We start from the raw sequence: 15512 nt of genomic DNA, 5'->3' as shown, positions 1-15512 counted from the left end.
TTTTTGAGACAGAGTCTCGCTCTGTCGCCCAGGCTGGAGTGCAGTGGCCGGATCTCGGCTCACTGCAAGCTCCGCCTCCCGGGTTCATGCCATTCTCCTGCCTCAGCCTCCCGAGTAGCTGGGACTACAGGCGCCCGCCACCTCGCCCGGCTAGTTTTTTGTATTTTTTTAGTAGAGACGGGGTTTCACCATGTTAGCCAGGATGGTCTCGATCTCCTGACCTCGGGATCCGCCCGTCTTGGCCTCCCAAAGTGCTGGGATTACAGGCTTGAGCCACCGCGCCCGGCCTGCAACAGTATTTGTAAGAGCAAGAAATCAGAAGTGATCCAAGTGTATGTACTTCAGTAGAGGATTAAATAGGTTATGGTGCTATCAAACAGTGGAATCTTTTTCACCTATTGAAATTAAGTTGCAGAAAATGTGTAATCTCTTACAAAGATGTATAATACATACTTTGAAGGGGAAAAGTGACTGCAAAATAGCATGTTTAATCTGATTACATATTTTAAAGTAGCAAATACATAAAAATTAAGTATATGTAATTTTTGTCTGTTTCTACTTATACATAATTTTTAGGTAGGGCATGTTGGCTCACACCTGTAACCCCAGCACTTTGGGAGGCGAAGGTGATGGGATTGCTTGACCAGGCATTCGAGACCAGCCGGGGCAACATCGTGAGACCCTGTCACTATAAAAAAAATTGTTTTAATTAAAAAAATATATATATAATTGTAATATAAATAAATCTGGAGCTATACACAGCAAACCCCTAAATGTTTAGCTGTCAGTATTATAGTTTTTTTTTTTTTTTTGAGACGGGGTCTCGCTTTGTCGCCCAGGCTGGAGTGCAGTGGCGCGATCTCGGCTCACTGCAACCTCCGCCTCCCGAGTTCACGCCATTCTCCTGCCTCAGCCCCTGAGTAGCTGGGACTACAGGCGCCCGCCAGCACGCCCGGCTAATTTTTTGTATTTTTAGTAGAGATGGGGTTTCACTGTGTTAGTCAGGACGGTCTAGATCTCCTGACCTCGTGATCCGTCCCCCTCAGCCTCCCAAAGTGCTGGGATTACAGGCGTGAGCCACCGCGCCCGGCCAGTATTATAGTTTTTAATGTGAAAAATAATGAGTTTCTAATAAGCAACATAACTTTGGTAATCAGAAAACACACACACACGCACACACACACGAGAGTAGCTAGAGTCCTGTACACAATTTGAAATAAGACCCACAAAAAGGAGAATTAAAGTCCCTCCTAATCCTGCCAGAAGAAACCACCACTCGCCGTGGGCTTCCCTCCAAGTCTTTTTTTTTGTCTGCAGAAAAGTCGGATCAGATAGTGAGAAAGAGCACAGCTGGGTGACCTTCTGCACGTTACTTAGTCTCTCTTAACTTAAGCTTCCTTATCTGTAAAACGGGAGTCATAATTTTCCCTGCCTTAAGGGCATAGATATAAATGATGTGTAGGAATAGATACGCACATGATATGCATAAGTTTCTTTGCACAGTGCTATGCATGTGGTAAGTTCTCAGTAAATATTAGTTTTTCTTTTCTTTTTTTGAGATGGAATTTCGCTCTTGTTGCCCAGGCTGGAGTGCAGTGGCACAATCTCGGCTCACCGCAACCTCCGCCTCCCGGGTTCAAGCAATTCTCCTGCATCAGCCTCCTGAGCAGCTGGGATCACAGGCGTGCGCCACCACGCCCGGCTAATTTTGCATTTTTAGTAGAGAGGGGGTTTTTCCATGTTGGTTTTTATCTCGAACTCCTGACCTCAGGTGATCTGCCCACCTCAGCCTCCCAGAGTGCTGGGATTACAGGCGTGAGCCACCGTGTCTGGTGACAATATTAGTTTTTATAAGATAAACTAGGTTCATTATATATATACAGTTTCCTAGTCTGGTTTTTAACATTGAATATCAGCGTATTCCTCCATATCCTTAAAGAGTCCTCAGAAACATGATTATTTTCGTGTTTTTCTTGTACCCATCACAGGTACAAAATGTAATTTACCTATCAGAGCCCTGAGGAAAGCCCTGAATTGGATACTTAGGTTTCTCATGAGGTTTATCATCTTCTTTACTAAATCATGCAGTGATGATTGTGCTTGTTCATGGATCTTTGAGTCTCTTTCTGTAACATACCTTGAAGGGGGATTCTCAGAAGCAGAGTGCTGGGTGTGTGCTGTGAGTCGGGGTTTTGTTCATCCTGTAGCCGGCGTGCTCTCCGTGCCGGTCGCACCAATTGACACACCCCCAGTGGAGTGTGCAGTTCTCTTTTCACCACATCCTGGCCCCTACTGGGTTTTACTTAATAGAGAAAAAACAAAAAACCCACAAAACCAAAAAACTCTGCTACATATGCATTTCAGTTTTTTTAAACCATAGAAACAATACACTCTATCAAAAACATTTTAAAGAATAAAAGTGGGCCGGGCGCGGTGACTCACGCCTGTAATCCCAGCACTTTGGGAGGCCCAGGCAGGTAGATCACCTGAGGTCGGGAGTTTGAGACCAGCCTGACCAACATAATGAAACCCCGTCTCTACTAAAAATACAAAATTGGCCGGGCGTGGTGGTGCATGCCTGTAATCCCAGATGCTTGGGAGGCTGAGGCAGGAGAATTGCTTGAACCCAGGAGGCGGAGGTTGCAGTGAGCCAAGATCATGCCATTGCACTCCAGCCTGGGCAAGAAGAACGAAACTCCACCTCAAAAAAAAAGAATAAAAGTGTGTAAAGTGGCCGGGCGCGGTGGCTCACGCCTGTAATCCCAGCACTTTGGGAGGCCGAGGCGGGCGGATCACGAGGTCAGGAGATCGAGATCACAGTGAAACCCCGTCTCTACTAAAAATACAAAAAATTAGCCGGGCGGGGTGGTGGGCGCCTGTAGTCCCAGCTACTCGGGAGGCTGAGCCAGGAGAATGGCATGAACCCGGGAGGTGGAGCTTGCAGTGAGCTGAGATCGCGCCACTGCACTCCAGCCTGGGCCACAGAACTAGACTCCGTCTCAAAAAAAAAAAAAAAAAGTGTGTAAAGTGAAAAATGTAAGGTCCCTTCTGTGCACTGCCTCCACCAAAATCCCACTTCCAGGGAGATGAACATTAAGTTTGATGTGCAAACTTCCAGACCGGGGTGTGTGTGTGTGTGTGTGTGTGTGTGTGTATGCACATGCATGCAGACATGTACACACAATATGCATATGTCATTCTTTTAAAGATAATCTTCTACTGGAGTACCTTCACTTGGATCATTTCTGGAATCATGTTACACATTTTATAAGACTCATCGGTCAATCAGCAACATCTTTGGGACATGTATTAGGGATAAACTTCCAAGTTAGTCCATACAAATACAGCCTCATTCTTTTTAAGAGCTGCATGTTATTTCATAGCTGGGGTGAACCACAATTTATCTAACCATTCAGCAACGAAGCTCCAGCAACACTTTGGATGATTTCCAGTTTTTCATTCTTTTTGGCTGTTGCTTTCATAAGCATCCATATATATTATAGATCTGGTTTTGGAGATGGATTTCTACAAATAGAATTGCTGGCAAACAAGTTTTTAAAACCCAGTTTTATTTTGTATATATATGAGTAAAGGCACTTTAGCAAATTCTGTCTGTTTATTCATGAGCATGCTCATTCGATAAACCTGTTGAGTGCTTCCTGCTCCAGATACTGTGCCAGGGATACAACTGTGGACACAGCAGAAATGATCTCTTTCTTTATGGAAATTATAGCCGAGAAAGGGAGATTTCCCATATCTCCGCTGCCCTTGTCTCTAACACATTTTAAAACAGGAGGAGAAGGGGGAGTGTTTTCATCAGAAGAGACTGCATGGTGAAAATCCCTGTTGAATTGCTCCAAGGGCAGCCATCAGCTATCAAGGGACACCCCCCCATAAACTCTGTGCAGGGAGCAAACAGGCTCAGTTCTCTGGGCTGCAAGGTGGGGCTGCCCTGCTCTCCCAACTGGGCCCCATCATGTGGGCAGAAGGGGAAGTAGCAGCTACCCGAAGAGCTGGCCGGTGTGTGCCTGAGGGAGGGCCCTGGGGACCTGCGGTGTGTCATTGCACGTTGATGGTTTCTGTTTTTCCTCTCTCTTCTCAGGAAGGTATCAGCAGGGCCTATGGTGGGGGAGTGGCCACCTTCTGGGATCCTCACCCTGGGCCTGAGAGGCAAGCACTGTTCCCAAAAGGTTTCTTGGGATGGGATGATGTGCTGGCCCTTGGTGGTGTTTGCGGGGGAGCCAGGGCCCCGAAGGTGGGGCCAGCTTCCCGTTCTTACCCTGGAGGCCCAGGGGAGCCTCCCGCCAGGTCATTAGCAGAGCCAGGCTCTACCTGGGTTTCCTGCTTTTCCGCCCCACTTGCAGTACCTGTTGGTCCTACCTCAGGAGGCTGAGGGCTCCCTGTCCCCTCTTGCTGGCCAGACTGTCCCCCGATATAGCAACTGCTGTCCAGTTAGCACTAACTGGGGCTCAGACGCCAGCTTTCCGTACCACTCCTAGGAGGTGGTGGGGGATCTTAGTTCAGCCTCAGCCTTGCACCAGCCTGAAAAAGGCTGGACTGGCTCATGGGCCGGTGAAATAATCACCATCATCTCACTTTTGCCACGAGTGGGCCCTGCAGCACAGTGCTTTGCATTTGTCATTTAATCCTCAGGAAAACCTACGCAGTGGTTCTGTGGTATCACCCCCATGTCACAGATGGGGAAACTGAGGGTGAGGGTCACAGGCTTTGTAACTGCCCTGCCCCCTGCCTGTCTCCTGCCTTATCTGCTTCCACCCCCAGCCCCCTCCTTCCGGCCAGGCTGTGTCCTGTCCCCGCTGGTCCCTCCAGCCTGCTGTTTCCTGCCTCCCAGTCTGTTTGCAGTTTTCTCTGCCTGGAAATACCTCCCCCAGATCCTGAGTTTGTGTCTGAAGTAGCTCCCCACCCCACACCCCAGCACTGTGTTCCTTTGCCCTGCCTTCTCAGCCCTGGGCCCTTCTCGCTGCCAGGCATTCGGGGGGTTTGCCAGGTGCCTGTCTCCACCATGGGGATAGCATGGGGCATGTTGGGCAGGACTTGGTCACTTTCATCTCTGTGCCTAGAACAGTGTCTGGCACATAATAGATGTCCAGTTAGTGCATGCTGAATAAAACTGTCCTTCCTCCCAGGCCCCCAGTCCTCCCTCCATGACTGTTCACTCGAGGTTGCACCCCGTACTGCGCGCTCTCGAGTAGCCCCGCGCTCCTGTCTTCCCAACACTTTCCAATGTTAGGAGTAGATGTTTGTTTATTTGCTTACTCTCTGCTTCCCCAACTAAACTGTGGATTCCTCCTCGTTGTATTCTCTGATCCCAGCTGGTGTCTCGCTCCTGATGGAGCTTGGTGAGCACGTGAATGAATGGGTGAGTGGACAGTGAAGCAGAAGAGCAGAGGCTGGAGCCAAGTTCTCCCATATTCAGGCCCAGCCTCTTGGCATTGTGCTGCCTCCTCATTTCAAATTGCGAGTCTGAAAGGAGCTCCTGGATACAGCTCAAGACCAGGCACAGGTGCCCAGGGTGGTCAGAAGTTGTCACAATGCTGCAGCTTCTTGGGATGAATTGTCCAAAGGCAGCCATCAGCTCGCAGGGGACACCCCTCATAAATTCCATTCCGGGAGTTTCAAATGGAGCATCCCGGGTTCTCTCCAAGTTTGTTTCATTCTGAATCTAGTTTTCAGTCAAGATGAAACTTCGCCCCAGAAGGCAGGAGCCCTGGAGAAAACTTCTCTTGGTATCCCTGAATTCTTCTCTTGCGGTGGGTGTGTGAGGAAAGACTGATAGTGTTGGAGGGCATGTAAAGATGTATCTTATTGGCTGGGCCTGGTGCCTCACACCTGTAATCCTAGCATTTTGGGAGGCCAAGGCAGGAGGATTGCTTGAACCCAGGGTTTGAGGCCAGCCTGGGCAACATAGAGACTCCATCTCTACAAAAAAAATACAAAAATGAGCTGGGTGTGGTGGCATGCAGCTGTAGTCCCAGCTACTTAGGATGCTGAGGTGGGAGGATTGCTTGAGCCTGGGAGGTTGAGGCTGCAGTGAGCCATGATTGCACCACTACACTCCAGCTTGGGTGACAGGGTGAGACCCTGTCATGAAAAAAAAAAAAGTATTCATTTATTTTTGCTAGTCCTGCAAATAATACACGTTTATCATAGCAAAGTTGTGGAAGTCTCACCGCCCACAGACAGCCATTTAAGTAGTGTGGTATTTCCTCCAAGTCAGTTCAGTGTGTATTTTTGCCCTTTTTGGGGTGAGAGGGGCATAATTCTGACCAGACAATATAGTCAACTGTATATCACCCTTCTCCCCACTTAACCTTATACAGTAATATAAATAGTAATCAATAAAGTCAGGTGCAGTGGCTCACGCCTATAATCCCAGCCCTTTGGAAGGCCAAGGCGGGTGGATCTCCTGAGGTTAGGAGTTCGAGACCAGCCTGGGCAACATGGTGAAACCCCATCTCTACTAAAAATACAAAGATTTGCCAGGCATGGTGGCGCATGCCTGTAATCCCAGCTACTCGGGGAGCTGAGGCATGAGAATCGCTTGAACCTGGGAGACAGAGGTTGCAGTAAGCCAAGATTGCGCCATTGCACCCTAGCCTGGGTGACAGAGCAAGACTCCATCTCAAAAATAAATAAATAAATAAAAACAAATAGTAATCAATAAATACCGCCCAGGTTGGAGTGCAGTGGCACAGTCCTGGCTCACTGCAGCCTCTGCCTCCTGGGTTCAAGCGATTCTCTCACCTCAGCCTCCCAAGTAATTTGGACTATAGGCACATGCCACCACACCTGGCTAATTTTTTTTTTTTTTTTTTTGAGACAGTCTCGCTCTATTGCCTGGGCTAGAGTGCAGTGGTGCGATCGCGGCTCACTGCAGCCTCCACCTCCTAGGTACAAACGATTCTTGTGCCTCACCCTCCCAAGTATCTGGGATTACAGGCGCACACCACCACACCTGGCTAATTTTTGTATTTTTAGTAGAGACTGGGTTTTGCCATGTTGCGCAGGCTGATCTCAAACTCCTAGCCTCAAGTGATCTGCCTGTTTCGGCCTCCCAAAGTGTTGGGATTACAAGTGTGAGCCACGCTGCCTGGGTGCAGCAGGACGTGGCGGGGAGCCTGGCCTCCATTTTTCTCAATCTGTATAAAAAGTTTTAAAATCACTTCCTGATAACCAAGCAATTATGGTTGTTTTTAGTATGTCACTATTATAATTTTATAATGGCACTGTTATTATAATGGGATTTTGATTAACATCATTATGCATTTTTTTTTTTTTTAATTTAAGACTGTTTCATTAGGGCAGAGTCTTAGATTTGGAATTATTGGATTAAAATGGTATGGATATTTTAAAGGTTCTTGCTGTTTATTGCCAAGTTGCTTTCCTGAAGGCTCTTGCCAGTGCAGGCTCTCGTTAGTAGAAAGTGTTCATCTCAGTACTTCCTCACAGCAGCAGATATTCATATATATATATATATATATATATATATATTATTATTATTATTATTATTATTATGTTTGAGACGGAGTCTCGCTTTGTTGCCCAGGCTGGAGTTCAGTGGCTGGATCTCAGCTCACTGCAAGCTCTGCCTCCCGGGTTTACGCCATTCTCCTGCCTCAGCCTCCCGAGTAGCTGGGACTACAGGCGCCCGCCACCTCGCCCGGCTATTTTTTTGGATTTTTTAGTAGAGACGGGGTTTCACCGTGTTAGCCAGGATGGTCTCGATCTCCTGACCTTGTGATCCGCCCGTCTCGGCCTCCCAAAGTGCTGGGATTACAGGCTTGAGCCACCGCGCCCGGCCTATTCTCATATTTTTAATGCTCTCTAATTTGCTAGATAGAAAATGGCATCTGTTAGTCGACTTGGAATGTGTATCCCTGAGTCCACCTCCCCGGCTTTTACCCCAGGGCTGTGGGTAGAGGAATGTCCGTGCAAAACGCTATCTGAGATTTTGTCTTGCAGCTGACTTCGGTGTGTCTGCCAAGAATCTGAAGACTCTACAGAAACGAGATTCCTTCATCGGCACTCCTTACTGGTGAGTCGTGTAGCTTCTAGAAATGGAATGAACTGGACGTTAAAACTCTCCAAGGTGACCACTAGGCGCTGTAGACAGAGCGGGGCCGGGAGACAAGAGCTGCCAGGTCAGCCTGTGGGCACACGCCCAGCCCCGTGGCTTACTAGCCATGTGACCTTGGACGAGCTGCTTAGTTTTCCCGTGCCTCAGTTTCTTCATCCATAAAATTAGGGATATAATAGCCCCTACTTAATAAGGCTACTGTGAAAATGAAATGAAATGGTACACATAGAAGGCACTCCATTGATAACTGAACTAGAATCTCTACAACAGGATTCAGTTCGTGATTTATTCACCACGTGTGTATTGAGGGCTGGGGATGGGGGCCGTGAAGGTGAACAGTACAAGTTCGGTTCCTACCCTCATGTGAAGTCTTCCTGGACTTCTCTAGTCTGTCGTGTTTCCTTCTTTTCCAGAACTATTACTTTAAAAACAAAACACTGTCACTCAATTTCACGCCTGACTACTCTCTGTTTGACTCGTTTTCAGTTTTTTCATGTGCATTACTTGCCATTGTGGAGTTTGGGCTCCTTTCTTGCTTGCTTGTTACTCACCCTTGCTCTCTCTCTCCCCCCTTTTATACCTGTTTCTCCTTCTCTCTGTGCTGTTGTCTTCTCACCCACCCACCTCCACGCCCTGGTTTTTTGCTCCGCACCTTCCCTCCACTCCCACCCGACCCCTCCCCAGGACTCTGTGTTCCGGGTTGCTGCTGCCATCTCGTGGTAGGCATCGGAACTGCAGCAGGACGTGGCGGGGAGCCGCGTGGAGGCGTTTTTCTGTGGAAGAGCGTCCTAAGGAAGACAGTGGGATGCAAAGTCATGCAGATCATGATTCGGGAGTGCTGCCAACCCCCGACAGTGGCTCGTGGTGGCCCTTGACCCTGAATGTCCAAGAAGCACCTGTGGAGGCCAGATTCTTAGCCCTATGTTGTCCCTTGGTTGGTTCAGGATGGCCCCCGAGGTGGTCATGTGTGAGACCATGAAGGACACGCCGTACGACTACAAAGCCGACATCTGGTCCCTGGGCATCACGCTGATTGAGATGGCCCAGATCGAGCCGCCACACCACGAGCTCAACCCCATGCGGGTCCTGCTAAAGATCGCCAAGTCGGAGCCTCCCACGCTGCTCACGCCCTCTAAGTGGTGAGGAGCAGGGGCAGGGCCACCTGCCTGGGTGCCTGCGCCGGTTAGGGCTGGGATATGCGGTGGGCGGGGCTGGGGAGGTGCAGCGGTAGGGTTCTCCTGGTGCTGCTAGCCGCAAGAGGAGACTGGGGCCTGGAGGTCTTCTGGCCTTTCTGAGTCCCCCGGGGCCCTTCGTGCCTCTTTTTCCCTTTGTGTTCCTTTTTTTTTTTTGAGATAGCGCCTCACTCTTTTGCTCAGACTGGAGTACAGTGGTGCAGTCATAGCTCACTGCGACCTCGACCTCCTAGGCTCAAGAGATCCTCGCATCTCAGCCTCCCTTGTGGCTGGGACTACAAGCACCCACCACTATGCCTGGCTAATTTTCTGTAGAGACAAGGTCTCCTATGTTGCCCAGGCTGGTCTTGAATTCCTGGCCTTAAAGGGATCCGTCTTCCTTGGCCTCCCAAAGTGCTGGGATTACAGGCGTGAGCTACCGAGCCCCCTCTGTGCTCTTGACATGAGATCTTCACCAGCACAAACCAAGTCACCCAAATAAGCCAGCTCCCACTGGGAGAATAGGAGCCCCAGCTGAGCCGTAGGAGCCACATGGCACAACCCTGGGCGGGACATCGGGGGCCTGGGTTCAAATCCCGGACCTGCTGAGTCTCCTCACTGTGCGGCCTGGGCAAGTCCCTGCTCCCCTCTGATTTCTGGGTCCCCATCTGGACAGGGATGTCCATGATGAAAAGGGCGTCGTGTAGGCCCTTTCGCTGTTCTAGCTTGTGAAAGTTCCCTCTGTCATTTGAGGGGGTGATTGGGACAGTGGAGTCTGTGACGTGGGGGACTTCTCTCTGCTCTGGCCTCCTCCGTGCTTATCTCTGATGCTTGTCCTCCCAGGTCTGTAGAGTTCCGTGACTTCCTGAAGATAGCGCTGGATAAGAACCCAGAAACGCGGCCCAGCGCGGCGCAGCTGCTGGAGGTGAGTGGATTCCCCTCCTACTCTGCTCCCTGAAGGGCGAAGCCCAATGAACTCACCAGTGACCTGGACACTGGGCATGTTCTCACCCCGCCCAGGGGACAGCATGGACAGCTGTGCGTCCCTCAGCCGGTATTCCCCAGGCACCTCCTGAATGCCAGCTCTGTGTTGGGAGTGCCTTGGGGAACGAAGCCACCCAGAACCTGTCCTCATGGAGCGTGTGCTCCAGTGGGGAGACAGGCGGCAAATAAGCAAGTATGTGTGCATGGCAGAGGGTGGTCAGTGCCACGGAAGGAGGTCCACAGTGCGGGGTGGGGCGCCTGGGAACGGCTGTTGTCTTGTAAGAGGATAAGGAAGGGCTCTCCGGGTGAGCAGATGCCCACATGAAGGGAAGGAGTGAGGCCAGTGGCCCAGAGAGAGAGGAGGCAAAGGCCTGGGACTGCAGCATGTTCCGCACATGCTGGGAAGAGCCAGGGGGTGGGGGTGGGAGGTGGGGGAGCCGGAGCACAGGGGCCAGGGGAGGGGAGGGGAGAGAAGGGGAGATGAGAGCGGAGACGCACTGGGGCGTCCGCCCCAAGGCTCAGTGGTTCCCTAGGAGAACACCTGGCCTCAGCATATTCTCTCCCTCCGGAGACTTATGACAGCAAAAGCACAGAGAGAACTCAGCCCAAGGAGGAGGCGCGTGGGAAAAGGTCCCGGGAGCCAGGTGCAAGCTTCCAGGGCCCTCTCCCAGTACAGTCACCAGAACAGCTTAATTCTCTGTGCTGTCCACCAGGGAAGCCCCTTAGGACTTTTACTGGGTAGTGGTCACATAGGCACGCCCTGCCTGGCACAGACCAAAGTTCCAGACTCTAGAAGGCAAACAGGTATTCAACCTAAGCCATATTGTTTGCAGAACAGTTTAGGCAGAGCGGGCCACTCTTACCAGTTAATGGTGGGAGCCCTCGCCTAGTCTGCAGAGACCAGCTGAGGATTCAACCTTGTTAGCGGCCCTTTCTGAAGCTTGCGGTGCTATTTTCTACACACAGGGTCCTGCAGGGCCTTGCAAGCCAGAGCCAGGTCTTGGGCTTTATCTGTGCATTCGGGGAGACACAGTATCCGACCTCCATTTACAAGGGTCCTTCTGCCTTCTGGCTGCTGTGTGCAGGATCAGGAGACTCTGAGCATCTCATTAGCTGGCAGTATTGTCTTAGAGTGGGCAGGTGGATGATGGTTTCCTGGAAGCTTTTTGAACTGTTGGAGGGAGCTGTGAGCCACCCTTTGCCTGGGCCCGTGCCTCGTGTTAGGGTGTCATGGCTGGCAGCTGGGTGAGGTCAGTGTGTTCACAGCAGTGTTCTGAAGGCTGTGCACAGCACTTGCCCAGCCGTCTGCAAATCTGCCGACCACTATCCACATGTCACTGCCACTGATGGAAGAGGGAGGAATGGGCCTGGGTGATGCAACAGGTCTGCCCTTTCACTGCTCTGTCTGCTCCGGCTCTACCCCCAGCATGACAGTCTTAGAGGTGCGGTGGCAGGAAGGGGAGGAAGGGGCCACACCAGGCACTTGAGTCTTTATATTCACCCAGCTTTTCCCAGCTTCCTCCTGTGTGCCGTGCACGGGGCCTGTGGTCGGCATTCTGAGCCACTATGTGTCCTTCTGGGGTAGCAGCTTAGTTACTATGAGTGTGAGCTGCGGCAGGAAAGTCCAGGGTTCGAATCCCAGCTCTGCCACTTACTGGCTGTGAGCCCCTGGGCGAATGGCTGAACCTCTCTGTGACTCGCTTGTCAGTCTGAAATGGGAGTGAAGCGCAGCAGTGCCCTTACTGGGTGGTTGTGAGGATTAAATGAAGAGGTGCTATGAAGCGCTTAGCTTAACTCTCAAGCACAGTGCTCAAGGAACGCTTGATGCATAGGACCGATGTATTTATTTTTTAAAAAATAAAAGGAATCAGAATGCAAAATGGGGTCTGTCTACTGCCGGGGGTGGGGGGTCACAGCTGTTCCTTTTACATTTCTATAATGTGTTTGAAAGCAAATTTCTGGAGTGCCCAAAGGCCTCATTTTCTGGGTATTGTCGGGAGTGGGCTGGGGCCCCCTGAAGTGGGTGGGGTTGAGTGGGGCTGTTGTCACTGTCCAAGCCGCTTGGGGCCAATTGTTTCCTGTAAGAGGCACCTCCTGCCCTGATGCATCCGGCTTCCAGGACATTCCACGGAGAGACCAGCTGTCCCCCATCCCCGCATGGCAGCTCCGGAGCTGCAGCCTCAGCCAGGAATTTCCGCTCCGTACTTGGAAAAATGTCCTGCCAGAGGATTCTTGCCGTCCAACAGAAAGGGTTGCAGAACAAAGGGACGATCTCTGGAGATGAATAAAGCGCGTTTCATGCCTGCTGCGCCGCTGCTGCTTCACCCACGCACCTTTTCCTCTCCAGTGAGAGAGGGTGGGCATGGTGTTACCCCCTCAGGGGAGGGCACCAGGATCAGAGCAGGGAGGTGACCGGCCCAAGGCCGCTTGGCTTTGAGTGACAGAGGTGGGCCCGGCTCTTGGCTTCCCAGGCCCCTACTCCAGTGCTGTCAGCCTCCAGGGTGCCTGCCTGCTCCAAGAAGCGCCAGGCCCTCACGTCTCCCTGTGGCCTGCCCTGGGCGGACTGATTCACGCCCCCATTGGTTTGTGATTCATTCATTGACTCCTGCAGACGTTCTCTGGGCCCGGACCAAGTTGTGGGTAGTAACCAGGCTCTGAAATCAGACACACCACCCCCCCTCCCCGCCCCAGCATCTGCATGGTTCTCACTCTGTGCCTCAGTTTCCTCATCTGTAAGATGTAGAGAGTGCTGGCTGCACCGAATTGTGTGAGTGAATGAGATTTTGTATGGAACATTGTTAACAGCACAGCTGTCACATATGAGATGCTGAGTAGATACTGGCTGAATTTGCTCTTAAACCCGTCCACTCTGTCACAGCTGCTCTTGTCAGGGTCATCAGATTTCTGTGCCATGGGTCAGCCTCGGTGTTTGTCTCACTGGACCCATCAACGGCACCAGCCCAGTCGATCTCCTCCTCCTCCTGTCGGCACTCGACCTCCAGACCTCCACACACCCTTGGTCATCAGCCTCTCCTTCTCCGTTGCCGTTGCTCGCCCCACTTTGGCCCATCTTGTTAGCATGAGAGTGCACAGGGCCCTCCCTCCATCTCCACGTGCCCAGCGTGCAGCACTCCCAGCTCGATGCCTCGGCCCGCGTCCAGCTGTTTACTCCCCAGATGTCCAGCGGGCATCTCATACGAACTCTGAGCACTTGAATCTTTTTGCCGACGTGCTCCACCACTGGCTTTCCCATCTTAGCCGATGGCAGCTCCACCCTTCCAGTGGCTCAGGCCCCAAACCATGCAGGCACCCTTGCTTCTCCTTCCTCCACACTCCTAGCCCACCTATCAGGAAATCCCGTTGTTCCTGCCCTCAGCACATGTCTAGACTTCACCCATTTCCCGCCCTTCCACTGCAGCCACTACCTGGGCTGCCACCACCTCTCACTCGAGCTGCTGCCTCCACGCTGGTCCCCTACCCTCTCCGTTGGGTCTGGGCTGAGCACAGCAGCCAGAGGGAACCTTCTCAACAGGGGCCAGCTCATGTCCTGCCCTGGCCGAAGCTCCCCAGTGGCTGCCATTTCACTCTAGGGAAAACCCAGAGTCTCAGGGCTGTTAGAGTGCTGTGTGATCCGCCCGCCCACCCTTCTGACCCCCTCGCCTCTCTCGCCCCCACACTCCAGCCTCACTCTGCTCCAGCCTGCCCAGCCCCCTTGCTGTGCTCCGAACACAGCAGGCATGTTCCTGCCTCAGAGCCTTGGCACTGGCTGTCCGTGCTGCCCGGAATGGCCTTCCTCCGGATCCCTCTGTGACTCACTCTCCAAGTCATTGCTCTAATGTCAGCCTTGTGCTGAGGCCTCCCCCAACCACCCACATGAAATTGTGAACCCACTACACTCCCCACATTCCCGGTCCTCTTTCCCTGCCCTACTTCTTCCTTCTTCCATGGCCCATGGCACTCAGGATGTTACTCGCTTATTGGGTTTGTTGTCAAACTCCTCGCTTAGCATGTCAGCGCTCCGAGGTCAGCATCTTTGTTTCGTTCACCGATAGGTCCCAGGAACAGTGCCTGGTATGTAGAGAGCCCTCAGCAAATATTTGCTAAATAAATTGACTTTTTTTTTTTTTTTTTTTGAGACGGAGTCTCACTGTGTCTCCAGGCTGAAGTGCAGTGGAGGTATCTTAGCTCAGTGCAACCTCCACCCCCTGGGTTCAAGTGATTCTCCTGTCTCAGCCTCCCAAGTAGTTGGGATTGCAGGCATGCGCCACCACGCCTGGGTAATTTTTGTGTTTTTAGTAGAGATGGGGTTTTGCCATGTTGGCCAGGCTGGTCTCAAACTCCTGACCTGAGGAGATCTGCCTGCCTCGGCCTCCCAAAGTGTTGGGATTACACGTGTGAGCCACCACGCCTGGCCAAAATTGACTTATTTTTACCTAACAAACGGTTACATAACCGTTTCTCCAGAGATGGTGATGGTGATGGGGACGATGGTGGTGATGACAGTGATGGTGATGATGGTGGTGATGGTAATGATGGTGGTGATGGTAGTGGTGATGGTGGTGAAGGTGATGATGGTGGTAGTACCTCCATGCCAGGTACTTCTCTAAGTACTTAGCAAATGTCACCTAATTTAATCCTCATACCAACGTTCTGAAGTAGGTGCTGTTCAGTTCTCCATTGAGCCGATGGTAAAACTGAGGCACACAGCGGTGAAGTAGCCTACACAAGGTCACATAGCCTGTAAGCCACAGAGCTGGGTTCTGAACCTGGTCCTCGGGTTCAAGAGTCTGTGCTCTTGACCTCTCTGGCAATCTGCCTCTCCGAATGAATGAAAGAGCGAGAAGGAGGGAGGGAGACCAGAAGAGAGGGAGAGAGGATTCAAAGAGATGCCAGTGCCTGGAAACTGTGAGCATTATTAGGTGTTTTTATTTTTTTAATTTTTTTAAAATGGAATCTCGCTGTGTTGCCAGGCTGGAGTGCAGTGGCCTGATCTTGGTTCACTGCAATCTCCGCCTCTTGGGTTCAAGCGATTCTCCTGCTTCAGCCTCCCGAGTAGCTGGGATTACAGGCGCCTGCCACCACGCCCGGCTAATTTTTGTATTTTTAGTAGAGATGGGGTTTCGCCATGTTGGCCAGGGTGGTCTCGAAGTCCTGACCTCAAGTGTTCCGCCCACCTTGGCCCCCCAAATTGCTGGTGTGAGCCACCATGACCGGCCTATTCAGCGTTTTTTAAAGCCCATCTTGGAGTATAGGACCCC

General features: G+C 51.5%; 1 protein-coding gene across 2 annotated transcripts in view; it reads left to right on the top strand.

Annotated features, from left to right (window-relative positions):
* The window catches only part of STK10 (serine/threonine kinase 10), a 152374-nt gene that overhangs the window by 79656 nt on the left and 57206 nt on the right, over positions 1 to 15512 (top strand). For both annotated transcript variants that reach the window (XM_025388215.1, XM_025388216.1), the window contains exons 5-7: positions 7984 to 8056; positions 9043 to 9237; positions 10114 to 10195. In XM_025388215.1, the coding sequence (XP_025244000.1) occupies positions 7984 to 8056; positions 9043 to 9237; positions 10114 to 10195 (350 nt within the window). The remainder of the gene's footprint in view (positions 1 to 7983; positions 8057 to 9042; positions 9238 to 10113; positions 10196 to 15512) is intronic.

This window comes from Theropithecus gelada, chromosome 6, assembly GCF_003255815.1.
Source record: "Theropithecus gelada isolate Dixy chromosome 6, Tgel_1.0, whole genome shotgun sequence".
In the NCBI taxonomy this organism is placed as follows: domain Eukaryota; kingdom Metazoa; phylum Chordata; class Mammalia; order Primates; family Cercopithecidae; genus Theropithecus; species Theropithecus gelada.
Note: the sequence above shows the minus strand (reverse complement) of the source record. Positions and strands in the feature narration are given on the sequence as shown.